This window comes from Chiloscyllium plagiosum, unplaced genomic scaffold (genome assembly GCF_037043375.1).
Source record: "Chiloscyllium plagiosum isolate Xiang-an unplaced genomic scaffold, Cpla_swu_hap1 HiC_scaffold_4, whole genome shotgun sequence".
NCBI classification, from domain to species: domain Eukaryota; kingdom Metazoa; phylum Chordata; class Chondrichthyes; order Orectolobiformes; family Hemiscylliidae; genus Chiloscyllium; species Chiloscyllium plagiosum.
Genome location: NW_028270142.1, coordinates 29,404,916 through 29,430,330, shown reverse-complemented (window position 1 = coordinate 29,430,330; position 25,415 = coordinate 29,404,916). Strand labels below are relative to the sequence as shown.

The window sequence follows — 25,415 nt, the reverse complement described above, 5'->3', positions numbered from 1 at the left end:
AAGGACCATTCAGGAGGGTTTCTTGACAGTATGTAAACAGTCCAGAAACAAGCCCAACCAGGTATGTGAAGTTTCAGCTGGAGAACATTTCAGGAGTAGTCACTGTAATACCAGGAGTTTCAAGCTACTCATGGACAGGGATAACAGCAGTCCTCAGGGGAATGTGTTAAGTTGGGGGAAGGCAAACTACAACATTAGGCAGGAAATAGAGAATTTTGATTGGAAGTGGCTGTTTGAGGATAAATCTACATGAGGGAGTATTTCAAACGGCAGTTGGTAAGAGTTTAGGAGCAGCATGTTCCTGCAAGAATGAAGGATAGGTATGACAAGTTATGTGCACCTTGGATGAACAGGGATGTTATGAGCTTGGTCAAAAAGAAAACAAAAAGACACATACGTAAGGTTTAGGAGGATGGGAACTGACAAAGCCCTTTAAGTATATAAGGAAAGTAGGACAGAACTTAAACAAGGAATTAGAAGGGCCAAAGGGATCACGAAAAGTCATTAGCAAACAGGATTAAGGAGAATCCCAACGTTTTTTATGCTGATATAAAAAGCAAAAGGGTAGCCAGAGAAAGTGTTGGCCCACTCAAAGTCAAAGGAGGGAAGCTGTGTGTGGAGCCAGAAGAGGTAGGTGAGGTGCTAAACGAATACTTTGTGTCAGTATTCACCGAAGAGGAGTTGGTGGAGGATGATCTCAGGGTAGGGAGTGTCAAATTTCTAAGCCAGGTTGCTATTAAAAAGAGAGGTGTTGTGTGTTTTAAAAAGTATTAAGGTAGGCAAGTCCCCAGATCCTGATGGGATCCATCCCAGAATATTGAGGTAGGCAAGAGAACAAATTGCTGGAGCACAGACAGACCTTTTTGTATCCTCTCTGGCTACAGGTGCGGTCCCAGAGGATTGTTTAAGAAGGTAGCAGGGATAATCCAGAAAATTACAGGCCCATGAGCCTCACGATGCTCATAGGGAAATTATTGTAAGAGATTCTCAGGGACAAGATCTATATGCACTTAGAAGCAAATGGACTTTAGCAAGAGAAAGAATGGCTTTGTGCAGGGGAGGTTGTCCCTCACTAACTCGATCAAGTTTTTTGAGAAGGTGACAAAGATGATTGATGAGGTAAAAACGATTGAAGTTCCCTACATGGACTTCAGTAAAGTTTTTGTCAAGGTCCCTCATAGCAGACTGGTGCAAAAGGTGAAGACACATGGTATCGAGGTGAGTTGGGCAAGATGGATACAGAACTGGCTTAGTCATAGGAGACAGAGGGCAGTGGTGGGAGGATGCTTGTCAGAATGGAGGGTTGTGGCTCATGGTGTTCCACAGGGATCAGTGCTGGGACCCCTGCTGCTTGTGGTTTACATAAACGATTTGGAGGAAAGCGTGGCTAGTCTAATTAATAAGTTTGGGAGAAAGTGAGCACTGCAGATGCTGGAGATCAGAGTCGAAGAATGTGGTGCTTGAAAAGCACAGCCGGTCAGGCAGCACCAGAGGAGCAGAAGAATCGACATTTCAATCATAAGCTCTTCATAAGGAATTAGAACAAATGCACCAAACTGTGGTAGTAAGAACAATGGAACAAATTACTTGTTCTATCTTGTGCAGGCTCGGTGGATTAGCCATGTTAAATTGCCTGTAGTATCCAGGGATGTGCAGAAGTGGATTAGCCATGGAAAATGCAGGGTTACAGGGATAGTATGGCCAGGGGAGAGAGAGGTCTGGGTGGGATGCTTTTCGGATGGTTGGAATCTATGGGGCCAACTGTAAGGATTCTATAATTCTATATACTATTAAGGGTGGATCAAAGAGAGTTTCAGAACACAATGTAACTTATAATACCAGAAATGTATGGACAGAATTGATCAGCAACAAATTTTTTCTGTTGGATATACAGAGAATGGGGTGACAGTGCAAATTTGAGGGGGAGCTTGCTCTACAAAAATGAAGTTGACATTACAATTTATTATAGTTCACATGGACAGATTTCTCCCAAAATAACAATGGGAGAAGGGCTTATGGATAGAAGTGCACACCCTATGCAAGATGTTTTATGTATAAATAGCTAACTACTTCTGGCATAGTTCCTGACTCTAAAATATAAGCTGCAACTTTTCTGTAATCACTCATCTGTTTATTTTCCCCCATTTGTTTTCTTCTTCTGCAGTTTGACTTCCAGGAGATAGTTTTAGTTTCTATCACTGTCTTAGGGAAGGTATTTCTTCACTCTCTATGGTTTTAATATCATCTTATTTCCTGCATATATGTACCTAGGAATTAAGAAATGGGCCATGCAATTCCTCAATCCTGCTCCATTATTCAATCAGATCAGTGTTGATGCTTTTAATAACTGAGGCCCTATGCCAAATGTGTCATGATGAACCATTACTTTTATAGTTTAGTTATTATTTCTTTACTCTGGTTGGGTTATGTCACATCAAAACATCCAAAATACTGTCTTTGCATCACTTTCATATCAGTTAAATTATATATATATATATTATATTTTTGGGCAGCACAGTGACTCAGTGGTTAGCATGACTATCTCTCAGCACCAGAGGTTTGATTGTAGCCTTTAGATGTTCTCCCCACGTCTGCGGTGGTTCCCACTTGGTGCTTCAGTTACCACCCACTGTCCAAAAGATGTGCAGTTTAGGTGGATGGACCATGGTAAATGCAGTGTTATAGGGATCGGGTAGGCGGCTTGGTCTGGGTGAGATACTCTTCTGACTCCATGGGCTAAATGGCCTTTTTCCGCATTATAGGGATTCTATGAATTTGGATCTGCATTTCAAAATATTGGCTGATAGAAGTGAATGAATTCTTAAAAGTTTCTAAATTCAAATTGGAAGAATTACATCAATGCATCAATCCCAAGAAAAGATGATTGCAGTTTCATGACTGGAAGAACTGCATTGTATTAATGGATAAAACATATATAGTGTTGAGTTAACGACAGGGAAGGTAAACAAATTATGGCAGTGAATTTTCTTTTGACTTCAAAATAGAAGGTCCAAAGCTTTAACTCAGAAACTCCGTTCTGTTCAGAAGAGAATAACGTTCTAGTGAGCAGGAAATTCCTCAGTTATGGGGAACCAGTCAACTCAAACAGTTTCTAGGCTGTGGAGTTTTCAAACCAGAAGAGTTTGGAAAACAACTTCCATGTTGTCAGAACTGAGAGAAAGTTTGGGCTATCAGTACTGAAAGAGGTACATGCCAGCAGAGTCAAAAAGGAACTGTAAAAATGTATCCACAGTTCGACAAAATGAAACTGGGGGAGTTCAATTAAGATCTTCAAAACCCAAGACAGCTGTAATATCTGTGGTATTGAATGTCTCTGATGAATGGCATTTGAAACAGTTGAAACTTTGTTTTGATGTTTGTGTTAAGAACTTTCTAACTTTCCTACACATATCAAGCATTGCTAATTTTTTTAATTTAGTGTAATAAATTTATGTTTTATTGTTGAAGAATATGTGTATTCCTTGTGTGAATACGTTTCACTGACTGACCACCATGTTAACAAATTGCAAAATTTCAACACAAAATCTTTCAAATCAGGTTTCATTCTGGGATCTGACTTGTCCAGTATTACAAACAACTGGGATCATATTGAGAAACTGAAATTCACTGGATTTAGAAAGGATCCATGTCACTTAAGGAATGGTGCATGGGGGTTCTAAACATGGAATGAGAGTGTTGTGAAGTTCATTGCATGGATTGGACTTTCAAATTGGCTTTTCTGGATGTAGAAGGCATAACAGTGGATTATTTAAAGTCTTTGACCAAAGCTAAACAGAGAGTTAGCAGACAAACTGTGGTCAGAGTAAAAGCAGGATCTCCACAGTAATTTATACTATTTATTGTAATTACGCAGCACTTTGAATTCAAAGGAGGGAACCCTGAATGTGATGTGTCATCACTAGAATTAGCTAAGCTTCAGCTAGAAATAAAAATAAAAATCACTGACAAAAAGAGAAATGTAAAGATTCAAAATTGAAGGAAACAAAAATAGCAATAAAAGGGAGGAGAAAAAGGAAACGAGAACTGAAAGTTAAAAAAAGCTTGAATTAGAGTACAAGGCAAGAGAAAAAAACAAAGCAAATAGAAAGACATGAAAATAAAAGGGAAATGGAATTTAAAAAGCTTGAAGTACAAAAAAACCACACAACATGACTTTGCTACAGAAATGTTTACAAGGAAAAAAGGAAGTAGTTGCTTAGAGGATTATTCAGATTCCAATGAGGGACTTGCCTTAACCAGAAATCCACACTTCGCACCAGAGTTTACAGAAGGTGGAGTTGAAAGATGTTATAACTTTTTCACATGAAGTGTAATAAGTGGATAAAAAGCTGTTTGGTCATTAATGTTAAAAACTATTGTTACAGGGAAAGCTAAGTGTAAGCAAATTTGCCGAAAGAACAATCTACATGCTATGAAACTGTTAAAAAAGCAATATGCAATGTTTATGAGCTTGCTCCTCAAACTTATTAAAATTTTTTACTGAGATAAAGAAGCCTTATCAGAAATTTGTAGAATTTACAGTAAAGGAAATGCTATGGGATCAGAAGCTGCAATCACTGATGTTAGAGAGAAAACATTGATTTTGTAAAGGAAATCATAATTATGGAATAATACAGGAATACTATTGCAGCAAAGCTCAAGATTTATTTAGTAAACCAGAATGCCAGGCTAATATTCTAGTGACCTAGATCTGAATCACACCAGGATCGATGGTGAAATTTGAATTCAATAAAAAAAAAGGAATAAAAAGTTAGCCTAATGATGACCATGTGACCTCTGCTGACTGCTATAAAAATTCATCTAGTTCACTAATGAATTTCACGGAAAGAAATCTTTTGTCTTCTCCTGGCATACATTTGACTCCAGATCAAAAGCAATGTGGTTGACTCTTAAGTAGGGACGGGCAACAAGTGTTGACTTAGCCAACAATGCCCACATTCCATGATCAAATAAAACTGAGGAAAATGGAGACCACCTGAAACACAAGCCAAGCAGGAATGATGGTAATCCCAGCTGCAATAACATTTTATGAATGGCTCACAAAATTCCAATGGAAGGTTACTTAGATATTAATAACACAGGCTAAAGCACAATTTCATTGGCCAAGACTACATAAAGATATGGTCACATTTACCAGACACGCCATACATATCAGACAGTGGAGAAACTCCATCCATCAATTAAACATGTACATTTAATTCTGATACCAGTTTTAGATTATTTCACTATTCATATTACTCTAGAATATTTCTTGGAATGCAGGCCCAGCTACAGTGCAACAATTTACCAGTCTCATCCTTCTGGATACTTTCTAATCAACCTGTTCAGAGATGTTATTATACACCTCTGGAACAAGTGGGACTTCAAACTGGACCACCCAGTCCAGGAGTAGGGAAGCTAACCACTGAGCCACAAGAGGGCCTCAGTCTCATCCTCATAACGGGAGCTGAATAAAAGTAACAACTGGATAGTTTACAAAAGGAAAATAATGGAGATCTGAAAATCTAAAATAAAAACAGAAAATGAGGGAACTTCCAGGCCAACATACATCAGAACTTTTCTTGACCATAGTCAATAGTGGAATTTGAATCCAAATTAATGAATAAAGCTGCAACTAAAAGTTGATTTCACTAACAGTGACTATGAAACTATGAGATTGGTATATAAACCCATTTGGTTTAGCATTGTCAAAGAAATTTGCTGACCTTCCCTAGACTGGTCTTAAAGATCACCCCAGACAGCATGGTCCACTCTAAAATATTATTTGCAATACTCCAGCACACCATTTAGTTGTACTAAATTACTGCAGAAAACATACAAGCGGATGGACTACCGTTCATCAATCTAGGCACTAGAATTGAAAATGGCACATGCTGCCATGTCCTTCTTAACAGGGACATGTTAAATTGGTAAAGTTGACCTTAAATGCCTTACAGTCCATGTCCTAGACTCCTCCATCACTATTGCTGGTAATGTCCTATCCAATTAGCTGGTCAGACATAATGGAAGTAGTAACTTACAAATACAGAGATGGAAAGGTGTTACCATGGGAATTCGAATCTCATGGGATCAAGTAAAAAATAGGCAAGGTCATTTTATTTCAATTACCCACACAACCCTTCTGGAATAGAACAATCAGCTCTCCTTACAGAAGTGTGTGTGCGCGTGCGTGTATTTCAAAGCCCTACATAAAGAATGATTTGGTAGCATCATTGCCGACTGAACTGGTTAAAGCCTCAAGGTTATATCTGCCAAATTGGGTCTGCAACAGCTAGTGAGCAAGCTGACAAGGGGTAACAATCTACTTGATCTCATCGTCACCAATCTACCTGTTGTAAATGCATCTATCCACAGTGGGCTCCACAATTACAAAAGAATCCACCAAATTGATTAAAATAACTCATATTTGAAGAAGGAGCCAACAACACTGGAAGCTTACGGAGTCCCTTCGTAATGAGGACCCTACTCAGAGATCACAGTGTGGAAGCAAGCCATTTGTCCCATCATGTCCATATTGACCTTCCAAACAGCATCCCAACTTTATTCACCCCCTCCCCTACCCCTGCAAACAATGCATTTCCCATGGTTAAATCACCTAGCCTGGACATCTTTGGATGTGGGAGGAAACCCAAGCAGACATGGGGAGAATATCTTTGTGGAGTTTGCACAGTTCCCCAAGAGTGGAATCAAACCTGGGTCCAATGCACTGTGAGGTAGCAGTGCTAACGACTAAGCTACTGTTCTGTCCCCTATTATTCTGTGTGGCACTGTAACGGAGAACAAATGTAGATGCTCAAACCTATGTCCAATGGGCTATCAGCAGCATAACTGTACTAAACTACAATCCAAAGTTGCACAGTATATCCATCACATTATCAAGGAGATCAAACCTAGTTCAACTACAGGTGCAGCAAAGCTTGCCAGGAGTATCATAAGGAATATCTAGAAAGATGGTAGCAATCTAGTCAGGCTATAAGATTTCATGCAAGCTAAACAGTAGCTGAATGACTTGACTGCCAACAGATCAGATCAAAGCTTTGTGGTCCTAACTCAAGGAGGGGGTTCCACAACATCCTGAGCCTCAAATTGAGCCAGGTACATAGGTGCAGAAGACTAGGCTGAACATTTCCATCTGTCTTCAGCCAAGGTGATGACTGGACAATCCATCTGGACATCCTTCTGTAGTTAGATTAGATTAGATTACGTACAGTGTGGAAACAGGCCCTTCGGCCCAACAAGTCCACACCGACCCGCCGAAGCCCTACATTTACCCCTTACCCATACCCTACATTTACCCCTTACCTAACACGACGGGCAATTTAGCATGGCCAATTCACCTGACCTGCACCGCTTTGGACTGTGGGAGGAAACCGGAGCACCCGGAGGAAACCCACGCAGACACGGGGAGAATGTGCAAACTCCACACAGTCAGTCGCCTGAGGCGGGAATTGAACCCGGTCTCTGGCGCTGTGAGGCAGCAGTGCTAACCACTGTGCCACCGTGCCACCCACGAAGTTCCTGACAACAGATACCAATTTTCAACAATTTGACCCACTCCAATTGATACCAAGAAACAGCTGAAGGTACAGGACATATCAAAAGGGTGCAGACATCAAAAGTCATGATGGCAGTATATTCAGCAATGATAATGCCATTGAATGTCAAATAGAAATGGTGATTATGTGGAACGTTGATTAAAAATTGTCAACAGTTTTGTAATATTAAGCCATAACTAAATTTCTCAGACCATTTCATATTTCCAAAGAAACATTCAGCTGTTACAACCTTCAAACACTGACTTACTAATGCTCAAAAATCTTTGGCATGTGGAAAAACCATTTGAGCAGTTGATACAGAACAGCAATTACATCCAAAGAAAACAAGGTCATACTCAAGATGAGTGTGTCAAAACAGATATTTTGGCTTGTAACATCAATATAACAGCTTGCAAGATCTTGCCTGTATTATATAAGCTTGATACAACAAAACAAACAATAAAATGTCCATCAAAAGTAAAAATGGTGCAAAGATTTTGATTTTATTGTACACGTATTTATAAACATACAATGAAATACAGTAAAAAACTTTCACGTGTCACCATGAAATTGCGGTGTTTTGAATAATTTAAGAATAAGGGAAAAAAAATATAGCTTGAAGAGTCCATCAGTCCTGAGCCAGCTCATCATTGCCAAAGACGCCTGCACCGCCAGCCTTGCCACCATCTACACTGAATCCCCCAGCCAACATCGAAGTCACTGATCCTCTGGCGTCATTTTGGACACTGGGTCAATACTTCGGCACTGTCTCGGATCCACCAACTTAGAGTCACGACTCTCACAGGGGCTGGGCCCACCTCATCGATGTTGCCAGGATGCTCTTCTACCACCACTTCGTCACCACCAACCAACCAACACAGAAGTCACCAATCTTCAGGTGTCATCATTTGTTGCTGGCCTACTTGCCTCTGCCGATGTAACAGCCGCTAATTCCCGGTCTTGTGCTTGCTCTGGAGAAGTCAGTAGGGGCTCACTCTACTCTTCACCAGGCCTGCCCATGGTCCATGCCTCGATCCAGTAGCATTCGAGGTCTGTGCCCTGGGTCTAGACGAAGTCCACGCACTGGGCTCTCATCACCGATGCGGTCCAAGTTCAGGACAAGTAAATTAAAAAAGCCAAAAGGAAAGATGAAAAATGCTCATTTTGGATAAGCTCTGGCTCAGCAGCCCTACTCTGCTGCCTCCTGGGCCATCAAATATTTGCTCCTTCATTTCTAGAAGTGTAAAAAAAACTTCACTTCCAGAGTTATGATAAATATTATCAAAGTGCAAGGAAACTGGATGCCTAACTTCTGAGACCTTCACTGTTAGCTTGCTGTAATGACATGCAAGACAGCGACAAAGAGATTATCATTCCTTTCACAGGAAAAAAAAGACAGCAAATTTGAGAAAATGAATATGCATTTCTACCTTCCAATTAATATATTTTCAATTATAGTACTAGAACAGGAAGTATTTTGACATCATTGCGCACCCACCCCAGGATGTTGCTGTCGCTGATATCTGCGTGCTCCACCTGCTGTTACCTCTCATTCAATGGTTTGCTCGCAGCATTCTGCTCCCTTCTCAGACCTCCACTTCTGTCACTGTCTCCCTCTCTCCCTGCCCCATTGTCTCCACTCACCAGCTTGCCTCTGTGCTCATGCAAAGACAGCAAGTAGGGCAGTGGGTGACAGGTTAAGACTTTCGAGTGGAGCAACAAGGCGGCAACAATTGAGTAGCATGTGAGTGGTGAATGAGGCAGTAACTGAAGCAGCAGGAATGTGGCAGCAACTGACAACTTAAATTCTCACGTTGACAACACCAATGGAAATAGGCAATACTTTTTTTTAACAAAGTAAATGGTAATAGAATTGTTTGAGAGATTCATCGTGTTGATGAGGGTAATAAAAGCAGCTTGTGAAAAAAAAAGTTACATTCACTGTGATTGCTTGTGCAGTCTGTGTCCCCTGAAATTGCGGCCTATTGATAACCTTGAGTGTATCACATGGTAGAAAACAATGCAATCTTTTCAACACATGATCAAATCTGGTAGATAGGGAACAATGTTTATCACCTTGTTTATTGAGGATTTATTTTCATAACAAATGCATTTTGTATAATTTTTGAGCACTAGGGTTACATTTCCATGAAGACAGGTCGTTGCTTATTTATATTGGCAAAAATACATACATTAGAAAGTTGTCAAAAGATGGTGGTTTAGAATTACAAAAATTAGTCTCACTTCGAAAAAATATCAAGATGTCATAAATTAAGTGAAAATTTGATAAGTCTAAAAATTAGATCCTAATTTGGTTTTTACACAGATTCATCATTCAAAATCAGCCTGAAGGATCTACTTTGATTTTGGGTCCAACTTTGGACCCAATTATCAAATGCTGAAGTGATACACCAGATTTCAGCACAGATGCAATCAATGCAGAGTTAAAGAAAGCTCAAGTCTGAGCAGGAGACACAACAATTTCTGAGCTATGAGGCCCATGTGAGTTAAAATACAAAGTAAAAATTACTAAAAATGAATTAAATAAAATTTCTCTGTCATTGCTGGAAAATAAAAAAACATTAGGGCCTGTGCGCAATCAAAACTGCAACATCTCACTTCGATTGAACAAAGCATCTGGACTCAATTTTGCTCCAAAACATCTTTCTTTGAAGTAGAACGTATTTTGGAAAATATTTAAATACTAACAAATGCAGCCCTTACAAAATGAGTCATGAATGTGCCTGTGACCTTTGGCCAAAAAAACTTGTGCAGACACAAACAACCAAACTGACCCACACAAACATTCCATGGGCTTGCATGCATTAGTGTTAAGTAGAAAGAAACGCACAGGACAATCTGTATTTTATCCATTTGTGGACACAAGTGGAAAAACAAATAGCAGTTCTGAAATAATATTATAAAGACTCAAGGAAAACAAAAAGGACTCCAGAGCAGACTTAATTGCCAGCCAGAATTCGAGAGAGAGAGATGTATCCAGTATTGGAATGTGATAACATAGGAACCAAAGAAGGTTCTCAGCCCATTGAACCTGCCCCTCCCTGAAGGAATATGAATGAATCCGTGAAATCAAAAATACAGAAGATACTGAAAACAGAACAAAAATATCCAGGTCCAGTGGCATCTGTAGAGGGAGAAATACTGAAAACACTTAAAACTGCAGGACAAATTTTCATTAAAACTGGAAAATGTTGTAAATTTAAATGAATTTCAAGATTTAACAAATTTGAACAACTCTAACTGTTGCTGATGTGTTCATCCATGACTGACCAAAGTCATTGAGGATATCCCGACTTAGTTTCCATGGTATGACCATATTAAATGGGACGCCTTTCAAGCAAAACCAGCAACTCCAAACAGGGCAGTTACAAGATGCCATCAGCAGCAAAAAACCATATTCAACCACAATCTTCACTATCAAGCCAGAAGATAAACCCTGGTTTATTAAGGACTGCAGTAGGTGTGCCAGAACAGCACTAGGCAATCTAAAAATGTGTAAAACTAGGTAAAGCTATAACAGGGTGATGCAGTGGTAAGATGCCCAACTCCCAAGGGCCACCAGTGAAGGCCTTGACACTAGGTTACGCCAGCCTGGTCCGAGGTTTGCCCTGGATCAATGTAGCCTCAGCCATTTGGAGGAACGACCAGCAGTGTAGGATGAAAATCAATAACTTCCTCCACTCAGCCAGCCACATGTATTCTGCAACCTTAATTTCACACACACTGTTGTTGGACCTGCCTCCCAGCAAGTCTCATGCTCTAACACTCACTCTGCCTGCAACATCTTCCCTCACTCTGTCACCCAGTAAATGTAGCATTTTGTAAGGGCTACATTTGTTAGTATTTAAATATTGTCCAAAATACATTCTACTTCAAAGAAAAATGTTTTTGACCAAACCCCTACTCCATTAACTATGCACGTCCTCTGCTGCCTATCCACTCACTCCGGACACCTTCCCCTTGCACCAAAATTAATAGATGTGCCACCTACTTTCATTCCCCTCCATCTCATTCCAGGAGGAAAGCAGTCCACTACACGGCAGAAAGACTCGAGACACATGATGACCTGCCCGACTTTCAGCTCCTCATATCTAACAAGGAGAGGTTACTGACTATGTCCACATTAAGTGATTAACTGTCCACTTATGAACTCCTGAGACTGTCATTGACTTACTGTGGCAAGGCCTTCTGATCACAAGCTCTGTCGCATGACTTCATTGAGTACTGCTAACAACCATGACAAGCATCCTAGCTATGGGCCAATGTTAAACGGCACAACAATACAGTAATACTGTGAGCCTTATATCACTAATCGAAGGGCAAGGCATAAAAAGGCAAGATAAGGCAAAGAGACTGTGAGCATCCAGGTAGGTTCAAACCGAGTGAGTACAAAAAAGAGCAAGCAAAATGGCCAAAATTGTTGTCTGGTTCAGTCCATGCACGCTAAGTGTCCGTGCTGCAGTATTACAATGATAGCTGCCATTGCGCCAAGGTGTAGCAGTGCACTGTAAGTAGACTGGACATGTGCTACAAGGATTCTCAGAGACTGGCACATGGTGTATGCTAATGTCTAAGGAGTGGTTGCATGTTGCTGCATTCCATGGACCGTGTCCTAAGCCGTTGGTGGCTGCTGTCCAACCTTGAGGTTTTTTCGAGCAAACAGTAAACAGATGTTGTCAAGTGCCCATTTTCACTTCCATTGAATAGAATAGAATTCCTACATTGTGAAAACAGACCATTTGGCCCAACAAGTCACACCAACCCTCTGAAGAGTAACCCTGCCAGATCCATTCAGCTACCTTATTTACTCCTCACTAATGCACCTAATCTACACATCCCTGAACACTATGGGCAATTCGGCATCGCCAATTCACCTAACCTGCATATCTTTGGATTGTGGGACGAAATCACAGCACCCGGAGGAACCCACATAGAGATGGGGAGAATGCGCAAACTCCACACAGTTGCCAGAGACTGGGATCGAACCCAGGTCCCTGGCACTGTGGGGCAGCAGTGCAAACCATTTAGCCACCCATACTTTCAGTTTGAGACTTCTTGGCATCAATGTTTGTTCGTAATAGATAGAATGACAGAAAGCTGCACACTAATGAGGCAGAATGTGCAGGTAATAAATTTATTAACAAGCAATAATCTCTTAACAGGCAACTCACCACTAAGTGGAAATCTGACTTTGACGCCCAGGACTTAGTTAAAGATGGCAGCAAATTATTCCCAATATCAAAACAGACCTTGCTGAACTTCCTGCACAATACAGCTATATTTCTTGCCATAGCCTACATTATCCAGGCCCCTGTAAGATTCCAAAGGCTAAAGGAATTGCCCCTATCTTCAGCCAGATATGCCAAGTGGATGGTCCATTGTGATCTCCTCCTGAGGCGGTCAGCATCACAAATGCCAGACGTCAACCAATTCGAATCACTCCATCTGATATTAACAATGGCTGAAGGCACTGGGTACTGCAAATGACATGGACCCTAACAACAGTCAGAGAGTGAGATCCAGAACTAGCCACACCCCTAACCAGTACAGTTATGACTCTGGCATCTACCTGACAATGCAGAAATTGTACAGGTATGTCCTATACACAAAGCAGAACAAATCCAACTAAACTAATTACCACCCTATCAGGCTACAGTAATAAAAGGTGTCATTGATGTTATCTCGTAGCAATTGCAAGGGATAACTGATCACTGATGCTTATCTGGGTTCTGACAGGAACACTCGTTTCTGACCTCATTTCAGCCTTGGTTCAAACATCGACAAAATAGCTGAATTTCAGAAGTGAGATGACTGTGACCACTGTTAATATTAAGGCCACATCTGAATGAGGTACAGCATCAAGGAGCCTTCGTAAATCTGGAGTCAATGGGAATTGTGGGGAAAAGTCTTCACTGCTTGTGGCCATTTGTCGCACTAAGGAAGACGGTTATGGTTGTTGGAGGTCAGTCTTCTGAGCTTCCTTATCAGTAACCTTCTCTCTATCATAAAAGGTCAGAAGTGATAATGTTTGCTAATGACTATACAATATTTAGCACTATTTGCAACTCCTCAGGTAATAAAGCAATCCATGTCTGTATGTCGCAAAATCCAGACGGATAAGTGGCAAGTAACAGTCACACCTCTTAAGTGTCAGGTAATAACCATCCCAAGAGAGACTCCAGCCACTGTCCTTTGGCATTCAATGGCATTACCATAGCTGAATCACCACAATCAACATTCTGTCAGTTACCACTGACTAGAAATTGAACAGGACCAAACAAACGTACTGTGGCTACAAGAGCAGGTCAGAGTCTAGGAAATTAGAGATACAACCTCCAAAACTTCAGTAAAAAAAAAAAGGGCCCAGCCTATCTACATAACTCAAACTTTCCAGTCCTGGAAACATCCTGGTAAATCTTTTTTGAACCCTCTCCAATGTAATAACAAACTTCCTAGAGCAGGATGAGCAAAACTGTACATAGTACCCCAGAAGAGGTCTCACCAATATACTGTACAACCACAACATGACATCCTAACTTTTACAAAGCACTTAATAGACTTTCATAGCCAAAAAAAATGTTGAGCAGTTCTGGAGGACTGAAAAAAATTTAGATAATTTAGGGTAATCTTGTGGGAAACATTCCACAAGAAGCTTTTACAATCAGTTGCTTGTGAAGACAAAACGTTTAGTGGAGACAAAAATGAACCCCTTAGAGTCAGAAACAGGGGAAAGTTATCATGGGGAACAAAGGCATAGCAGACCAATTAAATGCATCCTTTGAATTCTGTCTTCACAAAGGAGGACACAAATAACATCCCATACACGTTGTAGAACACAGGAAAGAACTGAAAAACATCAGTATTAGTAGCAAAATGGTGTTGGGAAAATTGTTGGGATTAATGTCAATATATCCCCAGGGCCTGATAATGTGCATCTCAATGTATTTAAGAAAGTGACCTTGCAAAGAGTGATGCATTGAGGGTCAACTTTCAAGATTCTACTAGACTCTGAACTAGTTTACATGGATCCGAAGGCAGCTCGTACAACTCCACTATTCTAATAAGTAGAAAGAAAACACAGAACTATATACCAGAGCCTGACGTCAGTAGTAAGGAAAATGCTAGTGCCCATTATAAAAGATTTAACAGCAGCACACTTGGAAAAGACAAGGTTGGATAGAATCTACATGCATTTACAAAAGGGAAACTGCTTGACAAAGCCACTGGAATTTTTCCAAATTTGTAACCAGAAAAGTTGATAAGAGGAACCAATAAAGTGGTTTACCCAGACTCATAGAAGGCTCTCGATAAGGTCCCACATAAGAAATTAGCATGCAAAATAAAGTACTATGGGATTGCAGGGTAATGTATTGAAATGGGCAGAGAACAAGTTGGCAGACAAGAAACAAGAATTCTGGGGAAAGGAAAGGGCATTTTATCTTTTTCTGAGTGACAGTGACTTATGGGGTACCACCAGTGCTTAGATTCCAGCTATTGACAAGATATATTCATGATTTAGAAGGGGTTAACTAAGCGTACTATTGCCAAGTTGGCAGATGACACAAAGCCGAGCAGGAAGGTGGTCTATGAGGAGGATGCTTAAGTATGATTTGGACAAGCTGTGTAAATAGAGAAATTCATAGCAGATGAAGCATAATGCGAATAAATATGAAGTTCAGTTTGGAAGCAATAACAGGAAGGTAAATTATCTGAATGGCAATATATTGGCAAAGGTGGATATATAACAAGACCTGGGTAGTCTTGCAGTCCAGTCACTGAATGCAAGAACAGCAAGCAGTTAAGAAGCAAAAGGGTACTCTGGCCTCTGTAGCACAAGGATTAAAATACAGGAGCAGGCGGATCAGTATGGATTCAATGGGACGAAATACTGCTTCCACACTGTACGGATTCAATGATTCTATGATAAGTCAGTTCTGATATAACACGACAGTTCCATTCTCGTGCAATTTCACATGAAGAAAATCTCGCAGTCGCCACACTGTTTAAACTAATGGAGCAGGAATTGCAATATACTCAATACAGGTAAGGAAAGTTTGCATCCGACAAATAATGGTCCAAATTCTTCAATTGTGTTAAAGCCAACTTGCACTGAAGAAATGGGATATAGCAGAACCGATTGTACTTGAATACAATTACAAAGTTGAAATTCACTGACATACCAAAAGCTTGTTTCTATCAGGCCACAAAGTAACATACATGCAGATATACGCAGATTAGAGCAGTGGTAAAACAGGTTCAATGTACAGAAATGTAAAAGCATTCTGGTAAAAAAAAATTTAAAGGACAAATACACTTAAAATACATTATCTCCCTCGAAAAACAAAAGAACTCATGAAGTGGAAGTATCAAATGGTGAAAATGCAAATGAAAGTAGCTATAAACAGACAGAACATTGAATATCATTTATATCTAAATGCCTGTTGAATACAAAAGAAATAATAAAGGCTTTTGTGGTGCAGTCGTAATGTCCTTGCTTTTGAACCTCTGAACAGGATGAATAAAAGAAAGGAAAGTTATATTAAATTGATGAAGGTCATCATGTTAGCTTGGACTTTTGCATCCAGTTCCTGATACACTATTGTACGCAGAATATTAAATGATGGAAAGGTATGGAAAGATTTTCAGGCGATAAGAACAAATAAGTTTTTGCTCTCGAAATCTTGGCAAATTGGGATTTTTATCATTGGAACTTACAAACTTAGAGAACCGAAATGAGGCTAAGTGATGAAAGGTTATACTTATTGCTTCATGAATCAGGGCAAGGTTATTCTAAGATTATTGAATTCTCCCACCCACAACCAGATGGCTATTAGAACAATTGGACTGAAAGAAAAAATTCCAAATGTAAAATATGATTCACCAAATTATACTTTCTCTAAACAATAGCAACTTGTCTTAGAGTCATACAACATGGAAACAGGCCCTTCAGCCAACTCATCCATGCTGATCAGCTTTTCTAAACTGAACTAGTCCCATTCGCTGCATTTGGTCCACATCCCTCTAAAGCTTTGCTATTCATGTGCCTGTCCAAATGACTTTTAAATGTTGTAATTATACCTTCCTATAACACTTCATCTGGCAGCTCTTACCATATACACACCTAGAGTCCCTTTTAAATCTTTGCCCTGTCATCTTCAACCTATGCCCTCTAGTTTTAGGCGAGCAATAGGTGTATCCTAGTTTTGAAAAAAGAAGAGGGAACTTAATATGTCTTCCTTTTAAATTACTCTTTGGTTTAATCTTTCCTCTCATACATCCAGCAAGCCCTGATATCACCAATGTGATGTGACTTCTTAAGATATTTCAAAGAACAAAGAGACAACTAGATATTTTTTCTTCCTTGAAGGCCAGTTATGGGAAGGATATTATTAATGAGGAGAGGATTCAGAAGAGATTTACCAGGATATTGCCAGGTATAAAAGATTTGAGTTATAAAGAAAAGTTGGGATTTTTTCACTGGAGTACAAGAGGTGGTGAGGTGACCTTATATAAGTTTATAAAGGGGTATAGATAGAGTTAATGGTAGGTGTCTTTTCCTTACATGGGGGATTTCATGACTACGGGACACGTTTTTTATGGTGAGAGGAGACAAATTTAAAACAGATATGAGGGGCAAACGTTTTACATAGAGAATGGTTCACATGTGGAATGACCTTCCTAAGTGGTGGATGTGGCACAATTACAACATCTAAAAGACATCTGGATAGGTACATGAATAGGAAAGGTTTGGAGGAATATGGACCAGGAGCAGACAGGTGGAGCTAGTTTATTTTGGGCTTATGCTTGGCATGGTCCAGCTGGACCGAAATATCTGTTTCCATGCTGCATGACTATGACATGACTGAACCAGTTGAGTTTTCTTGTGACTGGCGCAGCTTTCATGGTAATTTTCCAAGTCTTAATACACACATTATCAGGCCACATCGGGTGTACTGCATACAGTATTGGTTTCCTCACTTAAGGAAGAATGTAAAGAAGATGAGAACAGTTCAGAGAAGGGTTACTAGACTTAAACTTGGAATGGATGAGATGGCTCAGGAGGAAAGGTTGTGCTGGCAAAGATGTGTATCCACTTTTGTGTTCAGTAGAGTAAGCGGTGACTTGATTGAAACCCAAGATCCTGAAGGGTTTCATTTGGTAGATGCGGAGAGGATGTTTCCTCTTATGAGAGGATATAGAACTAGGCATACTGTTCAACAATAAGGGGTCACCTTTTATGAGGTAACATTTTTCTCTCAAAGAGAGCTGAGTGTCTTTGGAAAAAATAAGGTGTTTCTAATGCAGAGGTTAGTAAGTGAATTTGAGGTCATCAGATTGATCATGATCTGCTACAAGCAGAATGTGCCCCAGAAATTTAACCTCACGCCTTATAACATTATACATTTCAGGAGGGCAAGGAACAACCAGAGGCAGAAACATGAGCAAGGCAAGAAATCAGCAGCACAGAAGAGAAAACCAATTGATAATCATCTATCCAATATTTCAAATGCAATTGCATAAATTAGGGTCTTCAAAAACTCATCTCATCAATACTAAAAAAATTCAAAGGTTATACCTGATCACAAGCGTCTCTGCAAATTGGATACTCTCTTGCTTGATAACAACATGATACTTCTGCGAAAGTAAGAAGGAGGGAATGTCAAGTACTAGGTCTCATTAGAATTTCACTATGTACACTGTTGTTTCAATACCAGTCTACTCAGACTTTCCAGTGATTTGAATATACAAAGGAAACCGTTAATACCCATGAATTTCACATTGTTACACCCGTCAAATGCAAAAATTATTTGGTCTTCTCCCTTTCCAACAACAATGAACTTTACACAGGAGAATAAAATTACACGCATCATAGATGATAAGTTTAAGCAACATTAATGGGGGTAAACAGTTATGCAAATGATAAACATACTTAGTATGTACATGTGTTGGCAATAATTTTAAAGAATTTTGCAGTGTGTCAGTTTGACATATACATACCCAAATCACATTTTTATAACAGTGTTCTGCATTAAATATAATTTTCAAGTTGGCCAGGATTTATTGGCCAATTATTTTAAAATCCAATTAACTCATTCAGTTTCCAGTTAATTGGAGAAATGATAAATCCCTTCTATTAAAATCCCTTCTAGACTATGCTTTTCTTAGGCTTGGCTTTTTGTTTAGAGTTCAATTTTCTGTTGGGGTATTTGTAATTGATCTTCGATAATAAATAAAATTCTTCAGAAGATCAAGATAGTTTAAATTAGTTTAAAAATAATGAAAACTGCAGTCTAGTGAAATGCAATATTACATTTGGTACTCTGTTTTCTCGACATTTTCCATTGCAGAGGAATAAAATCAGCTCTAGTATGCCAAAGAAAGCTGAGCAGCGATGCTGATCTGGACCATTTCAGCAATTTGAGAAGGGTTCTCAAAGATCCTTAATATATTAACAGACTAAGCAAGGGCACAGACATGGACAACTGTATGAACAGTACGTCAGGTTCACAGGGTATCGTGGGTATTTCCTGTGCTCTGCAAGTAATTTTGTCTGGGAATTGTCAATTTAATAGGCAAAGATAAATACCTGACCAAAATTTACAAAATAGAGCAGATAGAGTATTCCTTTCCTCCCTCTACAGAAGGGCAAAATGATATATTTTCTGTACTACCCCCAGAGAAGGCAAGGGGTACAGGATAACTCCTTGCTTTTCTTCAAATATCATGAGAGCTTCTACATTCACCTGAAAATATTTATGTCCATCCAAAAAGACAACATTAACTCAGTAGTGCTGGAGCATAAAATTTGAATACATAATCTTCTGATTTCAAGACACGAGTCAAAACAGAGCAAAGTGGATACTAAAATACAAACCACTGTTTGTGCTACTTTGCAAATTTCTTTCCAAACGATCAGAGAGCAAGTCTGGCAGCCACATTTTGGAATTTACAATCAATCACAATAAGTCATCGGTAAAAAGATCAAACAGTACTCTCTAACCAAAGATGAAATAAGAAAAGTCAACAACTTCTCTTACAACATCAATAAATAGTTCATTATTAAAAGCAGACATCTGAACATTTAGCATACTTATAATAGCTGATGAACAAAATAGCAAAATATTACAGACACTCGGAATATGAACCAAAAACAAAGTGTGGGAAAACAGACAATGCATGCAGAGGCAAAAGGTGGTGCTTCAGGCACATTGTGCTTTATCAGAACAGCTAACAGATTTTTTTTAAAAACAGGAGTATGCATGAAACCTGACAAATTAAACAAGGAAATGTTTTAAGGGATATTTCATGGAAAGGATTGAAAGAATTGAACCGGAGCCAGAGGACACATCAGTATTATTTTCATGTACTCTGCAGAAATATATTAATGGCAATATGTTTAATCATCTAGACTCTTTGCCCTGAGTAAAACCAAAAAGATATAGAATTAAACCAGAGAGAATTACAGAAGCATAGAGTCATAGAGATGTACAGCATGGAAATAGACATTTTGGTCTAATTCATCCATGCCTAGCAGATTTCCCAAATTAATCTAGTCCCATTTGCCAGCATTTGAGCCGTAGCCCTCTCAATCTTTCCTATTCATACACATGTTGTAAATGTTGCAATTGTACAAGCCTCCACCAGTTCCTCTGGCAGCTCATTCCAAACATGTACACCCTCTGCAGGAAAAAGTTGCCCCTTAGATTCCATTTAAATTTTTCCCCTCTCACCCTAAACCGAACCCTCTAGTTTTGGACTCCCCTACCCTAGGGAAAAGATCTTCACTATTTACCCTAGCCATGCCCCTCCTGGTTTTTATAAAACTCTATAAAGTCACCCCTCAGCCTCCAATGCTGCAGAGAAAATAGCCCCAGCCTATTCAGCCTCCCCCTTTAGCTCAATCCCTCCAACCCTGGCAACATGCTAGTCAACCTTTTTCTATGCTCCAAGGACACATGTAGCACCTGTGAAAATGCTTTTTAAAAGTTCTTTGCAATATAACTGTTAGACACCCTCCCAAGTTTCTCGTCTATAAGAGCAATTATTTTCCGAGTGCCAGTGAGGTGCCTTGAGACTTGTTTTTATATATTTTTAATGTTTAAAAAATAACATGTTGCCCTATTATAGATACTAGAAAAAGCCAGCAGCACCTGCTTTCAAAGAAAGCAAAACAAGAAGTTATCAACATTAACTGTAGCTTTCCCAGCCGGTACCTTAAACTTCAAATACTTTTGATTACTAGTGTCTCTTAAGTAGACCTCATGTGTACAGCACTGTAGTAGCCCGAAGTGTATCCAAGTATTTGAGCTACCCAGTCAGCATTATTAATTCCAGCAAACATATTTTCAAAATGCAAGAGGACTATTCAAAAATGAGGTCCATATCCATTATGCAGATATACAACTCAGATCTTACAGCCGAGATATACCATGATCCTAAGTTATCCCTGCAACTATAACTGGCACCAAACGAAAGTTTAATTGTAATCAGTAAATTAAAAAAAAAACCAAAGCCAACAACAATTTGTTTTTAAAGGGTTCATTACAATGAAAATGTGTGTCAGCTTTGAGTCAAAACATGTTACAACAAGAAAAAAATCAGGAAGAAAGATTCAATGAACAGTTAAAGTTGTACTCTGTTCAGGAACTATTATAGGTTGAAAAACAGAAAAGTCATTTCAAGTGGGTAACCTGCCGAAACCCAGGATTGAACCAGGGACCTTTAGATCTTCAGTCTAACTCTCTCCTAACTGAGCTATTTCATCAACATGACTTTGTGCATGGGAAATCATGTCTCACAGACTTAATTGAGTTTTTTGAAGAAATAACAAGAGGATTGATGAGGGCAGAGCGGTAGATGTGATCTATATGGACTTCAGTAAGGCGTTCAACAAGGTTTCCCATGGGAGACTGATTAGAAAGGTTAGATCTCATGGAATACAGGGAAAACTAGCCATTTGGATACAGAACTGGCTCAAAGGTAGAAGACAGAGGATGGTGGTGGAGGGTTGTTTTTCAGACTGGAGGCCTGTAACCAGTGGAGTGCCACAAGGATCGGTGTTGGGTCCTCTACTTTTTGTCACTTACATAAATGATTTGGATGCGAGCATAAGAGGTACAGTTAGTAAGTTTGCAGATGACACCAAAATTAGAGGTGTAGTGGACAGCAAAAACGGTTACCACAGATTACAACAGGATCTTGACCAGATGAGCCAATGGGCTGAGAAGTGGCAGATAGAGTTTAATTCAGATAAATGCGAGGTGCTTCATTTTAGGAAAGCAAATCTTAGCAGGACTTATACACTTAATGGGAAGGTCCCATCTCTGCTGAACAAAGAGATCTTGGAGTGTATGCACATAGCTCCTTGAAAGTGGGGTCACAAGTAGGTAGGATAGTGAAAGCGGCGTTGGTATGCTTTCCTTTATTGGTCAGAGTATCGAGTACAGGAGTTGGGAGGTCATGTTGCTGCTGTACAGGACATTGGTTAGGCCACTGTTGGAATATTGCGTACAATTTTGGTCTCCTTCCTATCAGAAAGATATTGTGAAACTTGAAAGGGTTCAGAAGAGATTTACAAGGATGTTGCCAGGGTTGGAGGATTTGAACTATAGGGAGAGGCTGATCAGGCTGGGGCTGTTTTCCCTGGAAGGGCGGAGGTTGAGGGGTGACCTTATAGAGGTTTACAAAACTATGATGGGCATGGAGAGTGTAAATAGGCAAAGTCTTTTCCATGGGGTCAGGGAGTCCAGAACTAGAGGGTATAGGTTTAGGGTGAGAGGGGAGAGATATAAAAGAGACCTAGGGGGCAACTTTTTCACACAGAGGGTGGTATGTGTATGGAATGAGCTGCCAGAGGAAGTAGTGGAGGCTGGTACAATTGCAACATTTAAGAGGCATTTGGATGGGTATATGAATAGAAAGGGTTTGGAAGGATATGGGCCGGGTGCTGGCAGGTGGGACTAAATTGGGTTGGGATATCTGGTTGGCATGGACGGGTTGGACCGAAGGGTCTGTTTCCATGCTGTACATCTCTATGACTCTATGGCTCTAAGTGGGTATTAAATTTTTGTAATGAGAGAGATATACTGAAGAAGTGCAAATATAGCAACATTCTACAGATGAAAGAAGGCAATTCTAGCTGTAGATAAAACATGCAGTTCTGATTTGAACAGCATGGCAAAATGTGCAAATCTGTATTTTGCGTAAGTATAAACAGTGGAAATCAATGAAGCCATATGACATAGGAGCAGAAGTAGGCTATTCAGCACATCCTCTTCTCCTCCATTCAATGAGATTATGGCTGATCTGAGAATCCTCAACTCTACTTTCTCTCCTTTGCCCTGTAATTCTTAATTCCTTTACTGATTAAAAAATCAGTCTATCTCAGCTTTGAATGTATTCAAGAAATCAGCCTCAACAGCCATCGGCATTAAAGATTTGCTACCCTCAGAGGAAATTGCTCTTCATCCGTCTTAAATGGGCAATCCCTTATTCTGAAATGATATCCTCTAGTTCCAGACACTCCACAAGGGGAAACAACCTTTCCGCATGACATTGAGCAAGAGCCATTCAAAATAAGTATACGTCTGAACATGAATATTTTAATTTCAGTAACATTGAAACTAAGTGCAGGAGAAACTCATCAGGTTCTGCAGCATCCATGAAGGTAGAAACAGAGTTCGAGTCCAAGATGACTTTTCTTGGGAACTGAGGAACAGTGAAAATCTGATGTCTCATATTATTAGAAAAAAAAGAGGAAGGGCCAAATGAATCAGAAGTGAAGGTCAAAAAAAGGTTAAAACAGACAAAGTGAAAACCCAGAGAGAACAGCAGGACATGTTCAAGATAGGGAGTCCTGAAATTGGAGGGACAGTGAATTAAACAAATGAAATTTCAACAATTCATAACTTCATAACAGGTCAGGAATCCTTTGCATCAGAAAATCTTAGGACCAACTGTTTTTCAGATGAAGGATATTTCTGAATTTCAGATATTCTTACCTTATGCTCTAAAATCTTTTACTAATCATATCACAACCAAGAGCAAAATATTCATTTAACTCTGTATGCTAGTCCGTTAGAGTATGGATTCACCATTTCTTTATTACTACCTGTAAATTTTGCTCCCCATTGTCTCCACACTTATTATTCTTTGTCTCCATTTGTTGCTACGCTAGCCACTTAGGTCCATTCAGCTCTTTGAGGAAAATACTTTGCTTGGTCCAAACAGACAGAGGGGAAGTTTTATTCCAAAAGGCACCAAATGGACCCAAACAAACCTGTAGAAACACTGAGGTCAAGCCTTTGGCTAAAAACTAATTTAATTTAAAAGGTCATTTCAGGTCAAGCAAAGTCCTCTTCCAAAGGTCTCAATGCCATCCCAAAAGATCTGTTCTGGTATGCTTTCAAAAAGACCCCCAGTTTTTAAGATCTTTTCAGTTTCTGGACATGCAAATGCTGATTTCCTCCAATTCCACCCCTCAGCAAATTACCTTAGGGAGCCAACTTGTGCCCTCTTTTGTGAAGACAGAACCAAAGTATGCATTCAATTCTTCTGCCATTTTTGTCCTCAATTAAATTTCCTTGTTAGTCTCTTACAGTCAGAAGCCATTTGTTTTACTAATCTTTCTCTATTCACATATTTATACAAATGTTTTCTTCTATTCCATGTCTATGTTTCCTGCTATTTAACAACTATACTATTCTTCCTCCCCTTTCTTATCAAACTTCTGTCCTCTTATGTTGAATTTTAAAATGTTCCGAATCCTTAGTCTTGTTACTTTTTCTGGCATTTTATATGTCTCTTTTTTAGATGCAATAGTATGCCTAATTTCTGTACGAAGGCATGATTGACTCCTCTTTCTTTTGTACAAGAATGAAAACTGTTGTTCGTCATGGACATATTCTCTAAATATGAGCCATTGCCTTTCCATGTTCAATCCCTTCAGTAGATTCCCAAAACCATTCTTTTCAATTCACACTTCATACCTACATAGCTCCCTTTATTTGGATTCAGGACCCTAATTTCAGATATGACTACTTCACTCTTTATCTTCATCATATTACAGCTGCTCTTCCCAAAGGGACTCACCACAAGATTGTAATTAATTCTCTTGTTACACAGTACCCAGTCTTGAACACAGTTATTGGTTGCTTCCTTAAATGCTCTGATCTGAAAAAAACCATCACGTACACATTCATGGAAATCCTCCTCCACATCATTGCTAGTTGCGATCTCTTTATCTAGCCCACAACACTACCTCTTTCCCCTCCTCTTCCTCACCCAGCAATACTACCTCGTCCTCTTCCCCCAATGTTGCCTCTTTTCTCTCCTCCACAAAACCTCTTTGCTCACTATGATCACACAATGGCTTCTCTGTTGGCTCCTTCCCCTTCTCCCCAGAGACATGCTGTCACCTTCTCCTTTTATCTACCCTCCTTCATGTACTCATTTTTTTATCCAACCCTCAAGCTTTCGGGTGGCACGGTGGCAAGCACTGCTGCCTCACAGCGCCAGAGACCCGGGTTCAATTCCCACCTCAGGCAACTGTCTGTGTGGAGTTTGCACATTCTCCCAGTGTCTGCGTGGGTTTCCTCTGGGTGCTCCGGTTTCCTCCCACAGTCCAAAAATATGCAGGTTAGGTGAATTGGCCATGGTAAATTGCCCGTAGTGTTAGGAGAAGGGGTAAATGTAGGGGAATGGGTCTGGGTGAGTTGCTCTTCGGAGGGTCGGTGTGGACTTGTTGGGCTGAAGGGCCTGTTTCCACACTAAGTAATCTAATCTACATCCCCAACTCCTTTGCTGCCCTCTGTCATTTCAACAGTTTCTTAGCCACAT

At 39.8% G+C, this 25,415-nt stretch overlaps 1 protein-coding gene across 3 annotated transcripts in view; it reads right to left on the bottom strand.

Moving 5' to 3' along the window:
- The window catches only part of reck (reversion-inducing-cysteine-rich protein with kazal motifs), a 187,003-nt gene that overhangs the window by 138,173 nt on the left and 23,415 nt on the right, over window positions 1-25,415 (bottom strand). For 2 of the 3 annotated variants that reach the window (XM_043688962.2, XM_043688961.2), the window contains one exon: window positions 18,154-18,212. In XM_043688962.2, the coding sequence (XP_043544897.1) occupies window positions 18,154-18,212 (59 nt within the window). Of the gene's footprint in view, window positions 1-18,153; window positions 18,213-25,415 lie in introns of those variants that run through there. The other variant, XM_087986055.1, reaches the window with a different exon arrangement.